The sequence below is a fragment of the Lepisma saccharinum genome, chromosome 4 (assembly GCF_977018435.1).
Source record: "Lepisma saccharinum chromosome 4, izLepSacc3.1, whole genome shotgun sequence".
Lineage (NCBI taxonomy): Eukaryota > Metazoa > Arthropoda > Insecta > Zygentoma > Lepismatidae > Lepisma > Lepisma saccharinum.
This window is the reverse complement of record NC_139232.1, coordinates 45,135,943-45,159,899: the sequence shown is the minus strand read 5'-3', so window position 1 is coordinate 45,159,899 and position 23,957 is coordinate 45,135,943. Positions and strand designations below refer to the sequence as shown.

The 23,957-nt window shown below is 39.6% G+C and overlaps 1 protein-coding gene across 1 annotated transcript in view; it reads left to right on the top strand.

The window, feature by feature from the left end:
* The first annotated feature begins 2,633 nt into the window (after window positions 1–2,633).
* Window positions 2,634–23,957, top strand: part of LOC145986435 (sodium/potassium/calcium exchanger 4-like) — a 73,420-nt gene continuing 52,096 nt past the window's right edge. The window contains exon 1 of the mRNA XM_083120452.1: window positions 2,634–2,888. Within this exon, the coding sequence (XP_082976578.1) occupies window positions 2,753–2,888 (136 nt within the window). The 5' untranslated portion in view covers window positions 2,634–2,752. The remainder of the gene's footprint in view (window positions 2,889–23,957) is intronic.

The window sequence follows — 23,957 nt, the reverse complement described above, 5'->3', positions numbered from 1 at the left end:
TACATTGAAAGAGGAACATAAATTGAGAGTATTTGAAAATAAGATCCTTAGGAAAATCTTTGGACCTAAAAGGGATGAGGAGACAGATGAGTGGAGAAGGTTACATAATTTAGAACTACATAATTTGTATTCATGTCCAGATATTATTAGAATAATTAAATCAAGAAGACTTAGGTGGGCAGGCCATGTGGCACGAATGGGAGATGAAAGAGGAGTTCACAGGATTCTTGTTGGGAAACCTGATGGTAAGAGACCTGTAGGAAGGCCAAGACGAAGATGGAGGGACAACGTTGAGATGGACCTAAGGGAAATCGGTAGGGATGGAAAAGAGTATATAGATCTTGCTCAAGATAGGGAAAGATGGAAGGCCTGTGTTGCTGCATCCATGAACCTTCGGGTTTAAGAAGGCTAGAGAGTTAGTTAGTTAGTTATGTTTATTATTCTGATTTAGTGATACACGTGATACAGAAAACACACAAACATTAGAACCCCATACTGTATTCGTTATTTTATAAAAAGGCAGTGAAAATTTCTGTAAGCGAACTTGAAATATTAAAGAAATATATTTTTTAGCAATGAATTTGAAAATTCAGGGGCAAGGTAAAAATTTTCAGGCGCCATGGTGACTGAGCGCTCTGTATTTCTCTACCTCTGCGTATTAGAAATTATTATCATAATAAAGAACATGTCTAAATGTAAGGTAACAACAAAAAAATATATACATTTTCGCATCACGACTGCAGTTAAAAGAAAGTCGGGACAGGGATCTCCGAATTTGGAGTATAGTGGTCAGTTGCCGTTATGATACGCAGCGTCTTGTTTTGCATAGCTTGTAGACTGGCCAGGTAACTTGGACGCATAGTACGCCAGCAGAGTCTCCGAGGAAGACTGACACTCATGTATCTGAAATCCCGCCAAGGCATCGGTTTCCGTTTACCCACCAAATCAAAATTGTTCCCGCGCTACTGAAGACTGGTACAGATCATTGCAGGGACACAAGTATTCATACTCAGCGTTTTCCGTAAAGATGTCTTGCTTCCTATTCCCTTCCATTATTTTCTCTAGTGCAAAACAAAAAAACTTGCGAGAAATCGATCCCTTTGGGCAGGCACTATCTAGAAATATATTTCGGGGAGAGTCCGAACCAAGTGTCTAATAATTTTTGATTTGATTTGATTTGATTTAGTTTATTTTACTTCGCGTTTTGTGCCTCTTGGCTAATTTGCGAAGATGGGGATGAGTGATGAAATTATGAAATTGATGAATGGACATTCACAAACAACCAAGCCCGACCGGGATTCGAACCCGGGAGTCTAATAATAATAACAACAACAATAACAATATATTAAATTAATTAAATATGTATATTAATTAACACTGTATTTTTATTACATGAGTAGGTAACAAGACAGTATAACAATAGATATAACAGCACTATGCATTATCTAGCTTACATATATGTAGTTTACATCGCCAAAATTAAGGAAGTTAATGTGAAACACATAAAGAATTGAATATTTATTCAATAACAAAAATATTAGATCCAGTTGACGAAAAGTAAAGTTCATGATTCATATTTTATGCATATTATTATAAGTAAGTAGTAGTGTGCACAAATCTTCTTCGTTAGTGTCATTGAAAGTTATGATCCCAATAAAATTATTGCCTTCCAATGAGTTCGGCGGAAATAACCATGGACTAAACAACAAATGTTAAATAAGTATATTTTCATTATTTAATTTTAGCCCTTGTCAACTGCTTATTTTAAATGTTTTACGTTTAATTTACGTGCAACAAATAAGAAAAGTGGGAAGGTGAGAACCATATAAGTACAACTAAAACTTTAATCTGGCGGTAATCAGAACAAAATACAACCTGAAAACTGCATTTTGCAGGCTAACGAGGCTCTGACGCTTGATTCCATAGTCATTGTAATCCTCAGTGGAGTTTGTGTTCTGTGCCCTGTGTGTGCTTGCTGTGATCCATGCATTCCATCTAATCGCCATTCATTCTTGTAGCGTAAAGAGCTATCCTCTGTCTCGAAAATCTGTGAATCAAGGTCACGCATAACGGTAGAGAAGGGGAGATAGAGAGTTGGCAGACAGTGACGTGCCCAGGATGTTTGAAAGGGAGGGATTATGTACAGTTTTTTCTTCTGGTAGTCAGCCTTCATTTTGACATCTTTTCCTACCTTTGACGTTCCTTTTTTTAGGAATACTGGGCAAAAGGAGGGGGGGTTTTAACCGCCACCAATCCCCCCTTGGGCACGCCACTGTTGGTAGAGTAAAGCGGTGCGCGTAGCCGCAGTTTTCCCTCCATGCAGGCACTTCCTCTCTCGTAAAATTAAACAAAAGCAGATATTGTTACTTAGTTGAACAAATCTTACGTAGGTACAAATTACGATGTGTCAGTTGAGTAACTCCCAAACTTGCAAATTTAAAAAAAATAGGGCTCACAAGAATGTCAAGACCACCCGACCTCAACACCTATGGTGGGAACTACTTTGACCTCCTTCAACAATCATCTTGGACTGTGATCCGCTTTTGATCCTTTAGCAAGTGTTAACTGGTAAGTGACCAGTGTAAACAAAACCTCGTGCTCAGTTCTGTTTGTTCGGCTATCAAGAAGCCAAGTCGGAAGAAGCTGTTGTTGATTGAAGGTTGAAAAAGAAGATAAACGAGGAACAAAGTGCGTGAGATAAAAAGTGTGATTGGGCGCAACAGCACCTGAATCATAATCTTTCCACACCTAAATGGACAATCGACCCGTTCGTCTGCTTTTCTGTCTAGAAATCTTGGTGTTTTCTATCGCCTTGGCGGAGGGGAAAGAAATACGACTTCCAGATCCTTCTGGGAATCGAAATTCTGTTTTGCGGTCAGGAAAATACGGTGAGTCGAAATGCCCTGTTTGGAATTACGGTTCATAATAGTGAGTTCCTGCATTATTTGTAACTTTGGTTAGCTTTCTTCATATTTTCCCTGCAAACTCGCCGAACAATTATTATCCTTGAAATGCAATTTATATGAATATTTATATGAACATTTGACTTTACACATCCTATAAATTTCCTTTTACCATAATCTAAATCGAATAGGTCAAAATTTCTGCCTCTGAGCCCCCCCCCCCTCCCCACCTCTTCTTTTTTTGCGGACAACGAGCGAGAGTGGAAATTTGAGAACACAACCGAAGAGGGAGTACGGCATTTTGCAACAGCTCTGTGTATATAACTTTTGCGTTCCAGAAGTCTTCACTTATCTATACGAGCCAGAGGGCAAGTGGCTTATCCTTGCCCATTTCAACAGTTCATCGTAGCATTTGTATAAGTGTAAGGTCACAATCTGCCCGCTATTCTCATAGATAAATCTTATGTCAAGGGCATTTTGTGTTACTTTGATTCTCAAAAGCGTATAGATAAATTAATTTTCTTTCCTTTAGTCAAGGATGTAACTAAGTATTGTCGCATGGGACGGAAGCATCATTTGACACATTCACAACAATTTTAAAGCACGTGAACTTAGAACAGTGGAGGATCCAGAAGTTACAGTTTGGAGGTACTTGTCCTCACCGAGAATCAATTCTAAGCTACATTTGTACTGTTTTTTGTAATCAATGGGTCCCTGGTTCGATCCCCGTTGGAGGAACATAGTGCAGTCCCTACCAAAAGTTTAAGACCACCAACTTTTTTCATATAGGCCTAAATTAATCCTGACCGAAAGTTTTTGGTACAAATATGGAGTGAAATTGTATGGAAGTAATATAGTATGTGAGGCATATATTGCCGAAAAAATATTGGTATTACGTCTTGTAGTTCTAGAGATACGAAAGTGGAAAATCAAATTTCTTAACTGGAAAATCCAGTATTTTGAAGTACAGATGAATGTGTATACACGTAACCAACGTCGTTATGACAGTACTGAATTTTTTCCAGTATGTGGAACATGAACGAAGGTTTTGGCGCAAAAAAAAGAATCCAAAAGAATTTTATCGTGTTTTATATTTTTTTCTAAAATTCGCAAAATAAAATAAAAAATACAGCGAAAACTGAGAGGTCTTCAGATAACAATATCTTCCTTAGCGACTGCGCTGGAGTGAACAAATTTTATCAGTCATTAGTTAAAATGAGTGTCAATAGATGGCGCAGAAAGACATCTCGAGTAGCAGCATTGTGCAAGTCCAAACCTGTTTTGTTTACGCTTGATAATAAACAGGCTGTTTGAATCGCAAGCTACGTGATAATGGGGAAAAAATCTGTGCCCGTGGCCGTGAAATGGCAAATAGTTGGTATGTACAGATGCAATAGGTCTCATAGAGAAATTGCAGTCGCATTGAATGTGAGTAAAACCTGTGTGGCGAACACAATAAATACATTCAAGCAGCAAGGTACAGTGGTTGATAAACCACACTACGGCCGCCTCAGGGTAACGTCTGTACGCGAGGACCGGATTATCGCGAGACTTGCCACACGTCAGCAGCAACAATGGCTTGGATTCAAGCGAGGGAAATCCCATTCTTGCCATGGCCAGCACGAAGTACGGATCTGAATCCTATAGAAAACCTATGGAATGCCATTGGTCTTCGTGTAGCCAGACGCCAGCCAAGGAATGTCCAGGAACTTCGTGAACAGATCTCCGAAGTATGGAATGAGATTACGCCCCAAGAATGCCAGAAATTGGTCCGCAGCATGGGAAAACATGTTCAAATGTACTTGAAACTTGAAAGTGGATCTATTGACTATTAAAATTTCACACTTCATTCACCTAATTTCAGGAGAAATGTTTGTTTCCAAGTATAATTTCAAAGTTTAGATTTAATGATTTTACAAATTGTACCTTTAGTTGCATCTATTAGTTATAAGTGCATTAACATGCCCTTACACTTTCTTGATCTTGATGTACCTTTCAATAACGTTACATAATAATTCCAATTTTGTATTAAAGTGTTTATTTCATGAAAAGAACTCGCATATGTAATTTTTCTGTTTGTCTGAAAAACACATGACAAGGTGTTCTTAAACTTTTGGTAGGGACTGTAGTTAGGATTCAACTTTAAACTGTAGGTCCAGTACCGATTAGCCTATAGCTATATGTGTATAAAGTGAACTTAAAAACTCAAACCCAAACTTGTACTGTTTAAAATACACTGCCTGACAAAAAAAGTTAAGCACCCAGAAGGAGTGGTTGGACGTGAATGAAACTACATATGCTGAAAGTCCATGTACCTTTATTGAACTGATTACAATATATGATGCAAGAGTCAAGCCCGTTGGCAGTTACAGGTGGAATGGTGGCGCCAGGTCAGTAGGGTGTCGCACCCCCTCTGGCCGCAATGCATGCCCTTATGCGGTTCGGAATAGTGTCAAACAGCCTTTGGATCCTCTCCTGAGGCACGTTCGTCCACAGGTGTTGCAGCTGTTCCTCCAGATCCCGCAGGTTGGCACTAGGACGGAGTCCCCGTCCAATGTCATCCTACACATGTTCAATGATGGAGAGGTCCGGGGATCGTGCTGGCCACGGGAGGACCTCAACATGCTCTAGGCAGTTCATAGACCCATGGGCTGTGTGTGGGCGTGCATTATCTTGTTGGAACACTGTCCCAGGGTGCTGTGCCATAAGGGGTAGGACGTGTGGACGCAGAATGTCTGTGACGTATCGCTGTGCTGTCAAAGTCTGCCGAAGCACTATTAGAGGTGACCTGAACGCATATCCAATGGCTCCCCACACCATGATGCCAGGAGTCACACCTGTGTGTCTCTCCACAATGTAGGCAGGATGTGCCCTCTGCCCTCGACGCCGCCACACCCGCACACGATGGTCATCGGAGGTCATGGAGAAGCGGGACTCATCAATGAACATGATGCGACGCCATTCGTCCTCTGTCCATGCCTCCCGAGCACGGCACCACACCAACCGCAGGTGTCGGTGTTGTGGTGTCAACGGCAACCGGCGCATGGGGCGGTAGGACCCGAATCCGGCGGATGCGAGTCGTCGAGACACTGTGCGGGAACTCACAGGATGTTGTAGAGTGTCCAGTACATGTTCTCGGATGACGGGTGCCGAAGTTGTGGGATCCCGCACTGCTTGGAGCGCCATACGACGGTACTCCCTCGGGGTGGTGTTTCTTGGTCGACCTGAACCTGCAGGACGTGCATGGGTGCCCTCATGTACCCATTGATTCCAACATCGGGCCACTGTGACATCTGAATGGCCCACATGCCTGGCAATTGCCCGATACGACCAACCCGCCTCATGCAGTCCCACAATGCGGCCTCTGTCAAATGCTGTCAATTGCTGGATCGGCTGTCTAACGCGTCTGCGAGGCATCGCCGGTGCTTCGTTTTCCTCTCTGGACTTCGTGCTGAACTGTCCGACTCACAGCAGGTGACTGGTCCCACCTTATCAGCAACAGGAGGTGACGTCACAAATGCCCTCTGGTGGGCGTTCTACACATTACAGATCCTTGTACATCTAATCATTTACTCACACATCAATGGTATGCAGGTATACCGAAATGGGGTAATCTTCGACCACTCCTTCTGGGTGCTTCACTTTTTTTGTCAGCCAGTGTATATACGAGCTGACTACCATGTTGCAGGGATTTGCGTACGATTTTGCAAAAAATGGGGCCCAAGGTTGGAATCAGACGCGAATCAGACGCGAATCTACGGGGAGGGCGATAGGGGCGATCGCCCCTCCCAACTGCCAGGTTTCTGGATATTTTTGAAGTTTCAAATGGTCTGTCTTTTATCACTAAGTTTAACAGGCTCGAAAATATTTTTTGAAGTTTTATTTAAGCCCACTTTTTGCTCATGATAGCCTAATCGGAACTGGACCTACTGTTTAAATTTGGATCCGAACCACTCTGCAAGATGCCTCAAAAATTGATCGAACCCGAGACCACTGAGAGAGAGGGTTTTTGTTTCTTTATTTATTCACTTTACTCATCATATCTGAAATAATAATAATCTATTCCAGCCATGGACCCATTTGAAAAATAAGACGCTCATAGTTAGTTCCTGATAGCAGAACCAAATTCTGTTTATATAATGAAGGTTAGAATTGATTCTCGGTGAGGTGAGGTATTCTACTTGACTGAAATTCGCCCCTCCCAACTATAACTTCTGGATCCACCACTGGTTGGAATAGATGATTATTATTGTATGTCGTTATATTGCCACGGTAAACTGAACAATCAGATATTCGCCCCTATCGCCCTCCCCGTGGATTCGCGCCTGCAGTAACCACCCAGTAAGGAAAATTGTATATACAGGGCCGTTTGGAAAATGGGAAACCGCCAAATCGGAAATACGTGTTCGACGTTGGATGAAATAAATATTGTAGGTACATGCTATATCGGCATTACGAGACAATGTGAATATAGTCATTTATAAGATGATGGGCTCGGGCATAAAACATGATAAGTGACATTTGGTCACTTCTGAGTTTATTAAGAAAAAAGGTTATTGGAAGCTATACTGTAGATAAATTGTTTTCATGTTCAGAAGGCATCACTGAGTCCAATGCAAATTGTATGACGTGGCAATTTCACTTGAAAATTGAAGGATGACACATTCTACTTTGTAACTCAAAAATGATGAAAATATCACTTACCATGTTTTACACCCGAACCCTTCAAATAATACTTCGTCATGGTGTTTCAATATATTTGGAGCACATGGATCCTTTTCACAACGTTGTTCTATTGAAAATATATTAACGATCAGGGCCGCCGTTAGGGAACGCGAGGCCCTCTGCGAAATATATCCGCGAGGCCTTTCTGTTAGTAATATTAAAATATCGATAACATCCGTTTCTCGTAAAATTCTTCTCTAACACCAACCTAGTCATTAGAATTGTGTAATTATTACATATAGTTAAGCACGAGTGTGCGTTCGCAGTATCACCGTTTAGCACTAATAAAATTTAAAATTTGACAACCAACTTTTCTTAATGACTTTTGCTGATTGAGAACTTGTTTAACGATACAAGCCATAGGAAAAATATTTTATCTTCTGTGTTCGCAGCCATGTACTGTAAATTTACCCTTATTGTTGATATGTATTTTCTCTGCCAGAAAACGCACTAAAAAAGGAAAGGGGATCATGACAGCCAGATGCCTAGGGGGTGGCAACTCGGCCACTCACCCGAGGTCACGCACTCCAGGGGACACCGCCCTAGATAAAAATAATAATTTGTGTGCGTTATTTTTACGAGTTTATACTAGGATGCTGGTGCTTCCAATTAAGTAACTAATTTGATCTGATTCGTATCTTATTTTGACATACTTAAACATATCCAAAATTGCTGAAATCATAAACAAAGTAGCTACTACATAAAGATAGTGTTCCAAATCTTTGTCTAAAAAATACTTAACATATATATTGTTTGTTTACTTATACAATGAAATATGATATGAAAATGTTATTGTATGGAAACAATGTAAATTCACTACAGTGGCAAAATTTAATGAAAAGTAAAGAAAACAATTATATTATTGGATATGATTAAATATTGCTACTTTTTAGTTAAAGTAACAATATGATATTGAACATTCCCGGTTTTGCAAATAAATATAATGAACGTCATACTAGGGGTACATCAGATTGATTGATTGATTTGTTGTTTTAAGTCCACCGTATGCCACCTGTGCTGTATCTGAAATTTTCTCAATAAATAAATAAATTTTCTCAACAAATAAATAAATGCCCAGAGAGGCTAATCTGTACTGGACCTACAGTTTAAAGTGGGATCCGAACATCTGTGTCATGTGCCTCCACCTGGTATCAAACCCGGCACCCCTTGATTATAAGGCAACGACGTACATCAGAATGCAAACGAAATGAAAATGTAATAGTGTTTACATTATGATTTTGTAGGACACCTGTACTACAGACTAAGGAACAAAAATTGAATAATAATAATAATAATAATACGTCCACGCGAATATTTGATGCCACAGCCCCCATAATGCAAGATTATGCTCTGTCAAATACTTAATGATATACAGTATTCGTTTCAAGACCTCACGCTAGTGCTGCTTTTCCTGTGAAATCAACAGTCCCTCTTGCTCAGCAATTAATAGTTACCTTTTTCTGCAGTCTAAATTCACATTCGGTCCATTTATTAAGGCATTGAATTTGACTTTCCAATCATCGCAGCCTTCATTTACCAGCATGCCCCACCCTTCTTCCCAAACAGTTTACAACAAAAACATAATATCTTATATTTCCTCTTCGAGTACACCAACCACCTTCTGTCGACCGTTTCCCCATTTTGCATAACACGCTTATAATGTCCAGGTGAAAAGTGTCGATTATCACCATTAATTGGGTAATCATGATTTATGATGCGACTAGGGCGCTTTGAATGATTGAATCAAATTCGGAACTGTTTAAAACGGACGGCCACTCACCTGGATCTAAAAGCAGAGGCGAACTGTCACCTGGCTCAGAAGTTGAACACGAAACATACTCCTCCTCGCAAATAGTTCCTACATTTGGCACCTGGTTGACAGACGAGCTACATTTAAGGTCACCGGCGCCACATGTACAGTGGGAACCATTCTAATTCCCGGACGATGGGGAGGGAATCTTCTCCTTCCACACAGCTGTGGCTGCGAGGCTGTCGCTGGGGACGAGCCAAGTCAGGTGGTTTCTACCTGCCTGCTACGTCACAATGGGCATCGCGCTACGCGGAGCTCACAAGCCCCAACTGCGAAGGTTGCGGGAAAGAAATGAAATGATGTTTCAGATGCATTGCACATTATGTGTGCACATTTCGGCAAGGGGATATGTGCATGGCAACTATTATATTAAAGACCGCGCCGATACATACTGCATTTAGGGCATTTTAGGGTTAGTTTCCGATTGAGACTAAATGAGTTGGTTTGAGTTGGTGTTTTAAGTCCACTTTATGCCCAGTATGGCTAATCGGGACTGGACCTACAGTTTAAAGTGGGATCCGAACCACTATGTGCCTCCACCGGGTATCGAACCCGGGACCCCTTGATTACAAGGCGACGACGCTACCACTGCGCCATCGGGGAGGCCCCGAGACTAAATGAGAATTATCGAAATAGAGGGTAAATACTCTCGAGTAATGCCGAGTTTGAAACTCTAGACGCATTTTTTAAAATTAAAGCGTTTTGACTACTGAAGTGATAACAAGAACAAAGAACCTGGCAAGGGGTGGAAAAAAGCATGGGAGGGAATAGTGAAGTTAGTGGCTTTTTTAACATTTTCACCCATCTCATTCTACTATATACGCCTACATACGAATAATGGTGATATAATTTCTCAACTTGATTCTTCCCTTTCCCTATTCATTTCAATTTTGAGAAGTGTGGGTAAAGAAAACCTGTTTCTTATTCTTGTTTTGGTGACTTTCATTCCAATCCGCGCTGCGTGTTGAATGGAAGGATCAAGATGTTATTCAAACTTGTAAAATATGTTCAAATTATGGCTGCTCTCAAACTCTTCGACATTTACTCTGAGGTAATTAACTTTATTATTATTAAATTCTGTGTTTATACTGTGAAATACACATTATAGAAAACTAAAGACTACTGATGTGTTTGATTGGACTTGAATTCTACCGCTCATTCTAATGGCTTGAACACGTAGCTGGGAAAATGCAAAGAATGTGTATACATGAAGGTTAAACAGGTTTTTGGTATGAACCGCAACATAATATTATACCTTTGTTGTGTACTATAGTCACTGTGTTTACCGAGGTGCAAGAGGGAGGGATGTATTGACGTTTTAATATCAAGACTGTTCTCGCTTAGGTCCAAAGCTACACTTGACCGACCGGGGGAGGGGAGGCACATGTTGTTTTCAGTTAATACATTTATATGTTTACTCTATACATAAAGTTTTGATAATTGCATATATTTCTGAACATACAATACCTCAATAAAAACTTATTTATACGAGGTGTGGCTAGAAAAAACCGGACTGTTGCTACAAAATCTTTTTGGTTATATTGTACAATACGAACATTATCCCCTTCAAAGTACTCCCCTGAACTATCGATACACCGCTCCATACGAATCTTCCATTTATGGAAGCAGTGCTGGAAATCATTTTCTGAAACTATGTTCATGACCTCCATCGCTTTTGTTTCCACGCATTCTACGGTCGTAAATCTGGTTCCTTTCAGTGCTGATTTGACCTTTGGGAATAAAAAAAAGTCGCACGGAATGATTTCCGGCGAATAGGGTAGCTGTTCTAACACTGGAATCTCATGCTTGGCCAAAAAAAGCATTAACTGATAATTCCGCGTGGCACGAGGATTGTACTGATGAAGAAGACATGACTTGCTTTTTCACAAATCAGGTCGTCGTCTTCTTGCTCGCTCACGAAAGGTCGTCAACACCCTAATTTAATAATGTTGGTTGTTTTGCAATAGCTCGAATACTTAAGCGACGGTCTTTTCGAATCAATTGACCGACATTTGCAATGTTTGATTCCGTTTTTGACGTGCAATGCCGTCCAGGACATTTGTAGTTATCCCGTTTTCTCTTTTCTCGTGATACAAGACCAGACTCATCCAAACTTCAACACATTGACCAATTTTCCCTACACAGGTATACATTCCATTATAGAGTAGGTGTTGTGTCAACTAAGCAAGCTGATGGACATGTTACTTCTGAAGTACGAAAATATCTTGCCAGCTGGGGGAGGGCAGCGTGCATACTTTCTGTCGCCTATGAGTTTGTTTCTTGATTTTCAAGGATTTACCTGGAAGAAAAGTCCGTTTCTGTAAAAGTTTCAGAGAACCATATGGCTGCCCAAACTTCGTGGGAGTAAGAAAAGGACTATAGAAGAGATTTTTCAAGTGAAATGCTTACTTTTGTTGTGAAGTGAATAGTGAAAAGCGTAGAAAATTTGTACCCTGATAAAGTTTATTCAATCAGAAGTATTTCTATATCACGAAATAAATTTGCCAACCTCTGTGGCAGAGTGGTTAGCACAGCCCGTTGCGACACCAGAGGTTGCGGGTTCGAATCCTGGCCTGAGCATGGGTGTTCTTTGTATGTGTCTCTTCATCAATTTCATCATACCATTACTCATCCTCATCGTCGCCATTAGCCAAACGTGGCAGAAAAGCAACGCTAATAAAAAAATATAAAAAAAAAATCAGAAATACAGTTGAGGAGAGGATTGATGACTTAGTCAACGAACAATTGAAAGCAAAAATTGTTCGTGTTGTTGCCTTTTCGCTCACAATATGTGAAATTACGAACGTCTGCGAGCTAGCTCGGTTAGCTCCCTTCATTCGTGGATGCGATTCTCATCTCGATATGACAGTAAAACTACTTGAATGATTCCTCCCCGTGACACAAGGGCTGATATTTTGAAGGAAGTGGAGGCCATTTTGCAAAGTTACAGTCTTCCGTTATATTAAAACTTTTTTAATAAAGTTATAATTTGTCCTTCTCAACTTCTCAGGAATAGCAGGAATATTTGACCACAGTAAAAATACTACGTGATGAATTTGGAAACAGGTTTCAAGACTTCAGAGGGTGCGAAGGGCAATATTCTTGTTCTGCTCTGCTCCCTTTTCTTTTGATGATGCGTGTGCTAGTCCTGCGTTCTGATGGAACTTATTGAATTGCAGTGCAACTCGTATTGAAAAATAAATGTCGTGAGGTGGGTTATCCTTGATTTTTCTCATATCTCCCATAGCAGTATCCTCGAATAAGCTATTTTGCTGTAGAAATTTTATTAATATTGGTTGCACTTGCCTTGGTGAAAAGTTGTTTTCGATAACGAAGATTAATGAAACAGCCGAGCCGAATGATCAAGAATGACTGACAAAATATTTGTTGTCTGCATTAAGAGTTTCATGCTCACAAAAAACTTATTGCAGACTTTTGAGAAGCTTGTTAAAAAAAAACTGTCAAATCTGTGCGAAACGAAACTATAATTGCACACAAACAATTTCTTACAAAAATTTTTGCACAATTGTAAACAAATTATACTCGAAAGTAACATGTAAAATACTATAACCATGTTATATATAACTTTATATAATTTACATATCGATGCTGCAATAAAAATCACTTGAATCCCGGCACCGTTGGGTCGAACCACTTAGTTCTGGACTTCAAGGTGTTGGGGAGTTCTAGATGTGTGACCCGGATAGTTTTGACATTATCGTTATGCGGCCCTACTCACGAATTGAGTTTGACATGGCTGGTCTTTAGGACCTGTTGAGGAGATTGGGGAAACCTTCAACAACGACTGGGGGTTCGTCGTGCTGACCACACGTCACCCTGTAACTGGTTGGTGTGTGAGTGAGGCCGGCCCTTGTGAGTGAGTGAGTAGGCCCTTGCCTTCACGGGATGTTGCGCCACGGGTTTACTTACGCATATTGGCGTAAGGTGAGGTCTCACAGCGGCTCGACCTCTCCTCGAAATTCTGTCAATTTATTTTGACCAATTCACTGGGGATTTTTTAAGAGTACTTTGTAACACGTATAGTGCTCAAATCGAAGATCATACTATCGTTAGTTGGACTGAAATTTCAGTTTGAAACCAATCAATCGAATCCAGGCCTGGGCATGGGGGGGAGTGTTCTTTCATCAATTTCATATCATCACTCATTCCCTCCCATCTTCGCGAATAGTAAGAAGTGGCAGAAAGGCGAAGTAAAATAGGCCAAACAGATCAACCTTGGCCCATTATATCTGCCGTGAACTCAACGATGAGAACTGCACAAAGGGACTTGAAGATTATAAGAAAGGAAACTGTGGCCGAGCGCGCTCAGCAGTTGCCCGATGGTCTGACCATGGAAGGTTCCACTTTCCAGCCGTGGCATCAGCCTGGCCATAGAGTGTTTGAGTGTAAGAGAGAGAGAGAGAGAGAGAGAGAGAGAGAGAGAGAGAGAGAGAGAGAGAGAGAGAGAGAGAGAGAGAGTGAGTACGTGCGCGTCTTCATTCATCCTCCTCGTCGCTAATTGTCAAATGTGGCAGAAGCAGAAAATAAAATACAAATACAGACGTGTCAAACGTGTAATTTTCAACTACGAAAATGTATAATTAGAAACATATGCAGAGGATAAACACTGTATGAAATTAACAATATATTATTCACGCAAGATGGTATATTTCCTCTGCTTTACATACATATAAAATTTAATACACTAAAGCATGCAAGAAATATTCATTTCTCATTGAAGCAGAGGAACTTAGTGCTAGCTATCAACGACAGAGCTATTGCTTGTTATTTATTCAGTTTATTTTCTCTTTAGGAAAAAAGTTCCTGAACCTTCACAAGCATGGGAGTCCGGAAGGGAGGGCAAGAGGGGCCATGTTCCCCCTACGGGAGAATGAATGTCCACATAATAATTATATATATATATCTTTCACAGCTAATTTAATTTCCATCACAGTAATTTATGTTACTCATTATAATTGTGTTTAAGGAGCGTGATAATTTCAGACTGAAATAATGTTTTTTTGAGCGGGCATCACTATCATGGGGAAAATCTGCCTTCTTTGCCCCCCCCCCCCGCCCTGGAAAAGATCCTGCGGACGTCCATGTTCATAAGATAGTTTACTGTGGTGTAAAAAGGATTTTAAACTCGTCGCAATTAGTGACGGGAAAGCGACGCTAAATAACAAAAATCAACTCAAATCAGTAAACAAGATTTATGTCGAGTTAACAGCTATTGAAAAATACTGTAAAATATATTCACTCATGATAGTAATGGAGAGGTGCGTATTATCAATTGAAAGAAATGGGGAGGTGGGGCACGGGCACGGGCACGGATGTTCTTTGCGAGTATTCCATGTAATCACCATTTTATGTCGTGATTAGCCAAAAGTGACAGAAAGCGACGAAAAATAATCAACCAGTCAATCAACGTATCTACACTCTACATCCTTCTTTACTCTCAATTTATAATCTCAACCGCACAAAGAGAAATTCCACATAATTATAGCAGCCACTGTAATCAACAAAATTTATTCAATCCAAATCTCATTTGTGAAGGTCCTGACTGTTTGCCGTGGCCACTTCCCATGCAGTGAATATTTTGCCAGTGGAGAAATCTTGAAAGAAGCCGGAACCAGAATGAAATGAAACAGGTGGTGCCCTTTCTCAGCGGTCACGAAGGAGAGGGGTTGATGAAGGCAGGGGGGAGACATGGTGGCAAGTCTTTCCACCATGGGGGGGAGGTCCTCTGCCCCCCGGCCTGTGCTCTTCCTCTAGTTTAGGACACAAGCGAGAAGAATTGCTAGTTCCCTGATATGTCGCTAGGTGTCTCTGTATCGCGCCGGGGCAAGAAAACTCTTTTCATGCCAACCTCCAGGCCATTCTGAAACCTTTGAAACCACTCAAACACTTGCGTGCGTGATAAACACTCATCTCCGTATACTTCCTTCAACAAACCATAAGTTTCTGTGGCGGATTTTCCGAGTTTCATAAGAAATTTCAAATTGATATGCTGTTCCACTTTCACACTTAACATCTTTCCGACGGAGCATAGATGTACGGTTCACTTCGTCCACCAGCTACAGCGGAACTGAGCGCCGCGCACCCTTGGAAATCACACAGTCGATAGGCAGGATATCACGTTATACACTCATGCACCGCTTGACCTTGACGCGCTTGTCGTTTGTCGACAGAAACAACAATCCGTTTTTTTTCTAGCCACACCTCGTAGTTGCCTAATTTGTAAGGAATAATTTTAAACCATTTATGTTGCCAGTTAAAAATTGCTCCTTAGTTTGGCGTAGCAGTAACATCATCGTCTCGGTTTCGATACCTGGTTGAGACACATAGTGGTTCCGATCTCACTTTAAAATGTAAATCCAATCTGCGATTAGTATAAAATTACGCACACATATTCATATTAATTTTACAGAAGTGATGATAATATATTTCAATGTTTTGAAAAAGAAAAGAGTTACGTCCCAGGGAAGAACTGCACCTCCACAACCGTTATCACTTTGAAATGCCATCTAAGATTATATGAATTTCAGTAATTCTTTGTTCTGTATTGGTGGACTGCGGACTTTACTTTTATTGCCTTTTCTGACAATAAAATGAAGGAATGCTTCGGAAGAGAATCTAGAAGATGAAAACAAATACAATGTCAGGAAGGTGCATGTGAGGAGGGGGACATTCTCCCGCCTAACTACAGGATAGGCTCTTTCCCTGGCATTTTTAACTTTTGATTTTCCACTAAGGATGGAAATTTATACTTTGATATGATGTCAGGAAAGAATTGGATTGGATCGATTTGGTGTTTTAAGTCCACTTTATGCACAGTAAGGCTAATCGGGACTGTACCTACAGTTTCTAGTGGAATCCGAACCAATATGTTCCCCCACCGGGAATCGAACCCGGAACTACTTGATTACAAGGCGACAAAGCTACCACTGCGCCATCGGGAAGGCCTGACATGATGTCAGGAAAGAAGAATTGATAAGTCACAAGTGGGAGAGATGAAGCCAGACACTTTTCGTTTAGTCAGAAAATTGTATCCATAGAAAACACTTGTTCAAGACGTGATTCATAACCGCCCACGGTTTGAACCAGAGACTAGTTCAATCTGTCCTTAATGACATTATAGATTGTGATTGATGGTGAAACATGATTGATTATTGCAAACTGAAATCTATCTTCTCTATTAGTGTAGAAAGCATGAAAATTTCGCATAATAAAGTTTATGCGTTAGACTAATACGTAAATCACAAGAACATGTTGCATTCTATTTTTTCTACATTTCTTCAAATACAAGTAAATTATATTATGAGAGGCATTCAATCAAGCCTGAAGTTTTGATTTTTTCAGAATAACGGAACACATTTGGACGAATAGCAAATACTTTTATTTCTCCTGTCATCCTCCTCTACACTAATGCACTAATTCCAGCGTATCCCCGGTGCTTGGATACCAACAGCGTAGAAAGATTTGTCGCTGTGTCTGGGCCTTGATGGGGCAAATAAATTCATTGACAAATATATATTTTCTGTATATCAAACGCGCGAAGTGTATATTTCAAAATTATGTTAGTTATGCTTTAAAGTGTGCCAATAGCTAACCATCCTTCGAATTATCCAACTGCTATAACAATTCCAGATAAAAGGATCTACACTTGTTGCAGTTATCGTGAACACAAAATTGGTGACGTCATCTTAGCGTCACGCGCCTCATCTAAACTACGCACAATATTTGAGTTTCTTTTAATTCCATAATCTAACACTCTTGTGAGTCTCCGTCTCTAAGCTCCTCAATAATCTAATCTAAGCAGTGATTGAAAATGTCCAAACTGACCCCTTGTCGCCTTGTAATTAAGGGATCCCGGGTTCGATACCCGGTGGAGGCACATAGTGGTTCGGATCCCACTTTAAACTGTATGTCCAGACCCGATTAGCCTTCCTGTGCATAAAGTGGACTCAAGACACCAACTCAAATCAACTCAAACAACTCCAAACTGACCAAAATTTATAGGTGTGTGTGTGCGTGCAGGTTTGTTGGTAGAATTTTACTCTCACCGAAGCAAATTCAAGCAGGGTTTAAAAGTAACGAGTTTCAAATAGTTACTTTCTCGAGTAACTAAGTAGTTACTTTGTGAAACGATAAACTGTGCATCGGTTACGTTTTCAGGTAAGGAGCATAGGCGTCGTAAGAGAGGATCAAACAGGTACGGACTCCCCCTGGAATTTCTTTTCATTCACACAAAGTTGCAAGAACTTTGCTATTTTTATTGTAAATGACAGAAAAAAAGTTCAGTTAGTTAGTATTCGAACAGAATAATAAAAGAAAAAGAGGCATTAGATCGAAAACATTGGGGTTTGAAAAAGAAAAGGGTTACGTCCTGAGGAATCACTTGCAGTAACCAAATTATGTTTTTCATGCAAAGAATAAATGGTTCCACACTTTCCTTCCAAAACTCAAGTGTTATGTGAAAGGCAAACAACAGACAGTTTAAAGCTATCTGCCGGACCCCGTGGCCGAGTTGTAGCACATCGCGCTGCGACGCTAGGGGTCCCGGGTTTGAATCCCGCTCGGGCATGGTTGTTTGTAAATGTCCATTCATCAATTTCATCATTTCATCCCTCATTCCCATTTTCGCAAATTAGCCAAGAGGCACAAAACACGAAGTAAAATAAAACAAATCAATCAATCAATCAATTTGAAAGCTTTCTCTTGAACGAGGTGTGTAAATTATAAGAACGCATAACTGTACATTTCAGTGCACGAACTGCAGGAAATGTAAAAATATAATGAAGTCAGTTGTGCTGCACATTCACTCATCTGGTGGATCAAGTAGAAAAGTCACCCCAATGATAATACTAATATTAATAAATTTGGAATAAAATTGGTATATTTTTATTAGTATTTAATAGATGTTGTGTACTAATCACAACCATGATGATCGTTATCGCAGATGGCGTTGTGGCCGCGTCACCAACATGTAATCAAGGAGTCTGGGCTTCGATTCCCGGTGGAGGCATTTAGTGGTTCGCATCTCATTTTAAACTGTAGATCCGGTCCCGATTAGCCATTCTGTGCATAAAGTGGAATTAAAGCAACAATTCAATCAAACGGTTCAATTCTATATTATTTCTACTATAGATTGCCTTCCATTCACAAAAATTTCTGGCGACGACCATGGTAAGGAGTTCATTAATAAAAAAAACAAAACTGATTTGCTCAAAGGTTTTTTTAAAAAGTTAATAGTTATGTGTATACGTTTTTGCAACGTGGATTTTGGGATGATGTGGTTATTCAGGTTCACTTTGAAATTTATGTATATTTTCATGGGCGTTTATAATAATTTATTGAAAATGAATGTTCACTTTTGAGGATAAAGTCAAGGAAAGCTTGCCTTCAGTTCAAGCATGTTACACATTCTACGAGGTTTAGCTTATCTGCAAATAATGTCGTTACTCTTTCAAGTAACGGTACACTCTTGAAATCAGTTAAATTCCATAAACAAGTAACTGTCTTAGTCCCATTTTGGGCAAAATACTACAACTGGCTTACTTTTACGAAGTAACTTTACAAAGTCTGAAAGCATCAAGCACACGATCTTTCATCTGTCTGTACGCTGGAGAGGATACGTTGTTTAAAATAAAATCAACTCAGTTTTCAATAATTCATTTTCATTTGTTACATGTTGGAAAATAGTTCACTAAAGTAAAATTAATACGCAAAAATACTCGTCCAAGGAGAATGGAACTTTTAACGAATCGTTATTTTATTAGCTGAAGATACTCTAGTATTTCGCTTTTAGCAAAGTTGATTTGTTACATTATGCGCATATGCTTCATGTATACTCTCCTAGTTTTGTATTTTAACTATTTATAATAAAATACTTTGGGAAAATGATGGAAATTAACAAGCGCTTCTCAGGTTGCCACCCGGTGATTTTGTTGAAATACTGCGTTGTGTAATCTATGAACTTCCCTTTCTAAACATAAAAACAAATTGATGATATTGAATAAAAATGATCATTTTCACAGGATTCAAACTCACGAACGAACACCCGTCTGGTCTACTGGCAGACGCGTTATCAATCTTGCCTTGACATTCCGCACTGTAGTGTTGAGTTACAATCGTATTATTTTAAAATATATAATCACATGTGCTTTGAAAGTAATAAATCCTTCATTCCTCTGGAAATCCATGCAAACGTGTTTTACGCCATATATATTTCCTTCGGTGAATGCTGTTAGAGGAGTATTCTGAGCATGCAAAAACCGGTTCTGCAGTTTGCATGCGATATCAAGCGCGCCAGGTGTTCATTGCTGACACCACTTGGCTCGTACCCAGCGACAGCGTCCTATTTGCCTGGAGGGGAAAACTTCCCCGCTGTCTGGAAATGCAAATGATTCCAACTGTACGCAAGAGATTGGACTATATCACGAACACACTCCGTAACATCACCATCAACACTAACACTAAAACCCTTGACGTCAAGTGTATCTACATTATTTCCGTTTATCGTGGCGAAATTTGAAATGGAAACTGTATTTACAGGAAGAAGATTTTTCGAAGGCACCCTTCTCACTTTTTAAAAACGCGTCCTTTTTTCCTTTTTTCTTTAGCCTTTTGGAATCCAGATTCAAATTTACGAAATTTGTCCCGTTCCCTAGAGACAATCATATAATCGCGATTCTACCCTCCCGCACGCACTACTGTGTCAAATATGAATGACTTGAAATTTAGTAGTGTGTTTGGTACTATTATAAACCCGAGAAAGTATGAGCCCCTCTCAGGCAGATTTGGCTACACTTAAAACTAGCTCAAGATGTGCATATGAGCTTATTGCTCAAGTGTGGTACTCTGTCTAACCCAAGATTTTTGTAAAAATGCTCTCGGGAATTTCCCGTGAAAGTATGACCCCCCTCAGATTGATTTGCCTACACTTACAAAAGCTACATCTGCCAGCTTGTTGTCCATAAGCTTGTCAAAAATATGCCCCTCTTGATATTGTTTTGCCCACACTTAAAACTAGGGCAAAGAGCCACCTACACCCACCCACACCCACCCACACCTACACATATTTACTTCCGGTCCACTTCCGGTTTAAGTTCAATTGGGCACCAGGCTCAACTTGCATATCTAGTACAAAAACAATGTAATATGCAGAAGCCTTCTAGAATTGCTCTGTGACTCTCTCATTTCTTACATCATAAACATATGATTTTTCACCTATAAGAATAACACTACATATAGTGTCATCAGGGAGTGTATCGTGGAATTCACAGATAATTTTAATGTTTGTCCTGTCATTAACCACAACTTGTTTTCTTTTTGAGGTGTTGATGACAAACATGGGTCTCTGTGCTTTGAATTCATCTGGTGTGTAATACATGTCAGTATTGCCAGTAGTGACCCTTTTGTATGCTGTAAATGCCTCATATAATTTCAGAAAATCATCCTTGGACATGTTTAAATTATAATTTTCTCTAGGAAACACCTCATTTCTGCCATTTTTAAGATATATGTTCTTGATGTTGCAGTTATCAAATTTACTTGAATTTTTTTCCTGATTATTGTGTCTTCCAGTCTGAAACAGTACCACCACAAAATCTGGCATGTCATATTGTATACTGGAGAATGAATTTGTAGCATCAAATTCATAATAGCTACCAGTGGCAGGCTTCTGCACACATTGATATGTATAAAATTGTAAAGGCACCTGTGGATTTTTTAGGATATCTGCTTTGTATTTAAGAGCATAACTGGCTTCATATTCAACAACTGGAATTCTTAGCTCCATAGTCTGAATAAGGCACTTGCCTTCATCAGGTAGGGTATTAGGCAGAGCTTCCCCGGTAGAGTTTAATGTACTGTACCTCATCAAAGCATTATTATCATTGGCAGCTCTTCTAAATGTGATTCTTAAACCACCCTTCCACATAATATCTTTGTAATCTGGGAAGAATCCTGGCAACAGGTGCATGGGGTACAGCACTGTGTGGCTCTTAGATATTATTTTATCACCAGCCTCAAATCCACCTATTTTGTAGTATGATGCCTCGGTTTTGGATAATTTTAGTGTGGCCAAAGCTGTAGAGGTAATGCCAGGGTAATCTACTCTGTTTATAACAACACCATGTTTTCTGATCTCAATTTCAGAGAACAGATGTGGCACAAAATTGTCTACCAATCTTATATTTGAATTTGCCGGATAATCTGTACCATCGAGCTTTACAACATCAAATTTGATGTACAGATCTGCTCTGTGGGGGTGTATAAAGCCATCCCCTACATCAAGATCAACCTCAATCTCTGTGTTGGGTTGATTTAAATTTGCAAAGGTCCTCCTGTTTGGGGGGAATGATTGTAGCTCATAACTCTAAATATTTTCCATTTTTTTTGTATGTATTTTTATTTAAATATTAATCTCTATGATAGAAGTTGTTGTGGCTCCAGCAAAATCAACTAATTCTTCTTTTTCATTAGTGACCATCAACTCAATGTAATCTATTCTATTATGGCACACAGGAAAATATAATGTTGGTGATGGAGTGTAGATGATCGGTTCCATAAATTCAGAGTTAGGTTTGAATGTTGCAATGATGCCAGTTTGTTTGTGAGTGCCTATGCCATTTGATTTGGTGATCATACCCTCGGCCACATTACAGTGAATATTCAGAGTTTCTATGGCTAAGAATTTAGGTATATAAATAGCAGTGTGTTTAATGGCTGGTTCAAGTTTTGTGTTGTTCTCAAAGCCTAACAGCTCTCCTATAGTACCCACATCTACTGTTTCTGTAGCAGACACAATCTCTACTCTGTGAGTGACAGAATTTTGAGTTAACACTATACCTCTGGGTAACTGAGCATTTAAAGTAGACAGATTATACTGCCCTGGAGTGATAACAATTTTTTGATCACCAACTGCAATTGTGTTGTTGTGGTGTGTAATATTAGGGATCAAGTACATGCCATAAAATGCTCTGAGAGCTATTGTTTTGGGATACACTATATCATCATGTAATCTAAGTTTCAATATTGAATTTTGGCTGGTGAGATGGAATACTCCCATGATGTTTCAGATACCACAGGTCCTTTGGAAAATTTATTTATTTGAGACAGATATCTAAGAACAGATAAACACAGATGTCCACAATTAACATCTTTGAAATTTTGAACACGGGCATTATTGTAATAAAGATTAGTTGATTTTAGATATTTTACTAAATTTTCAGGTGGAATACCTCCAAATGAATCAAACACAAATGCCTCATCTTTTAAATATTTAAGATAACAGATCCAGTGAGTGCCCTGATTTTTGTACTTATCCAAATTAACCATGCCACACTCTTTGTTGAGTGGTTGTTCTGGTAAAGAATCAGACATGTACACACCTCTAAAATTTTTGATGCCCAGTGGCTTGATTAAAGCTTCAATATCTTGGTTTGTAAGTGGCTCTTGTTTTTTTTTAAACTTATTCATGGCTCTCTTAACACCTTTGCCTTGTTTTTCCACAGCCAGATTATGGCGCTTCAATTCATCTAATTCTGCCTTATTCTTCTTAGCATCTATTACTGTTTTTGCTATAGCAGCTGATCCCCCAGCCAAGCTTCCAACAGCCCCCAAAGCTGCTAAGATGGCCGGGATAGTAAATATGAAGCCACCCACATGTGATTTTTTTCTAGATTGCTGTAATTTTTTTAATTGGGGGTGATAAGTAACAATTTCATACCATGGCCCTCGGCAATACAAGAATTTTTTTTCTTGCGCTGCTTTTTGGTTAAAAGACTATCAATAGTTTTAAGAGATTTAAGACCTGCATAAGGTATCTGATACATAACACCCTTGGCCTTCATTGTAGGTTTATTATATATACATATTCTGGGTTTACATAGCTTAATTAAGTGGCTTAAATTTATTTAATTTATCACAACCCCCACCCCAGTTTTTGTTTGGTGTTCATAGCTATAGTGGTCCCCAATGCTGTTATTCTTTCACTTAAAGAAGCACCTTTGCTTACAAATCTAGCAAATGCAGCCTCTTCTAATTTCTTGTCTGCAACATGTCGCCTATCAAGATCAGAATGTGTGTTGTATGCTATGTCATGGTTTCTGCAAGAAGCATCTAGAGGATTAACTCCAGGATCACCTCTGTTTAATCTATGGTCCAATTTTGTGCCTGGACCACAATACTGATAGCCTGGAATGTGTAGTTCAAATGGCAGCTTGTTTATGATGTCATTAACCAGCCCCCGACCCTCAGAGATATTCCAAAATTTAGGTGGTAGAGTATTAATAATTCTTATAAGATATCCAATCCCCTTAGTGTCATTCACTATAAAATTAGACAATTTGGTGCTTATCATGTCCATAATTCCAACCTTTTCATTGTCAAAATTGTGGTTGCCAGCATTTTCCTCCCCAGCTATCACCAATAACCTATCTACAAGTTTCCTGACATCATCAACCCAGACAAATTCTTTAGGCAGGGTGTTGTATTGTTTGATTCCACTACCA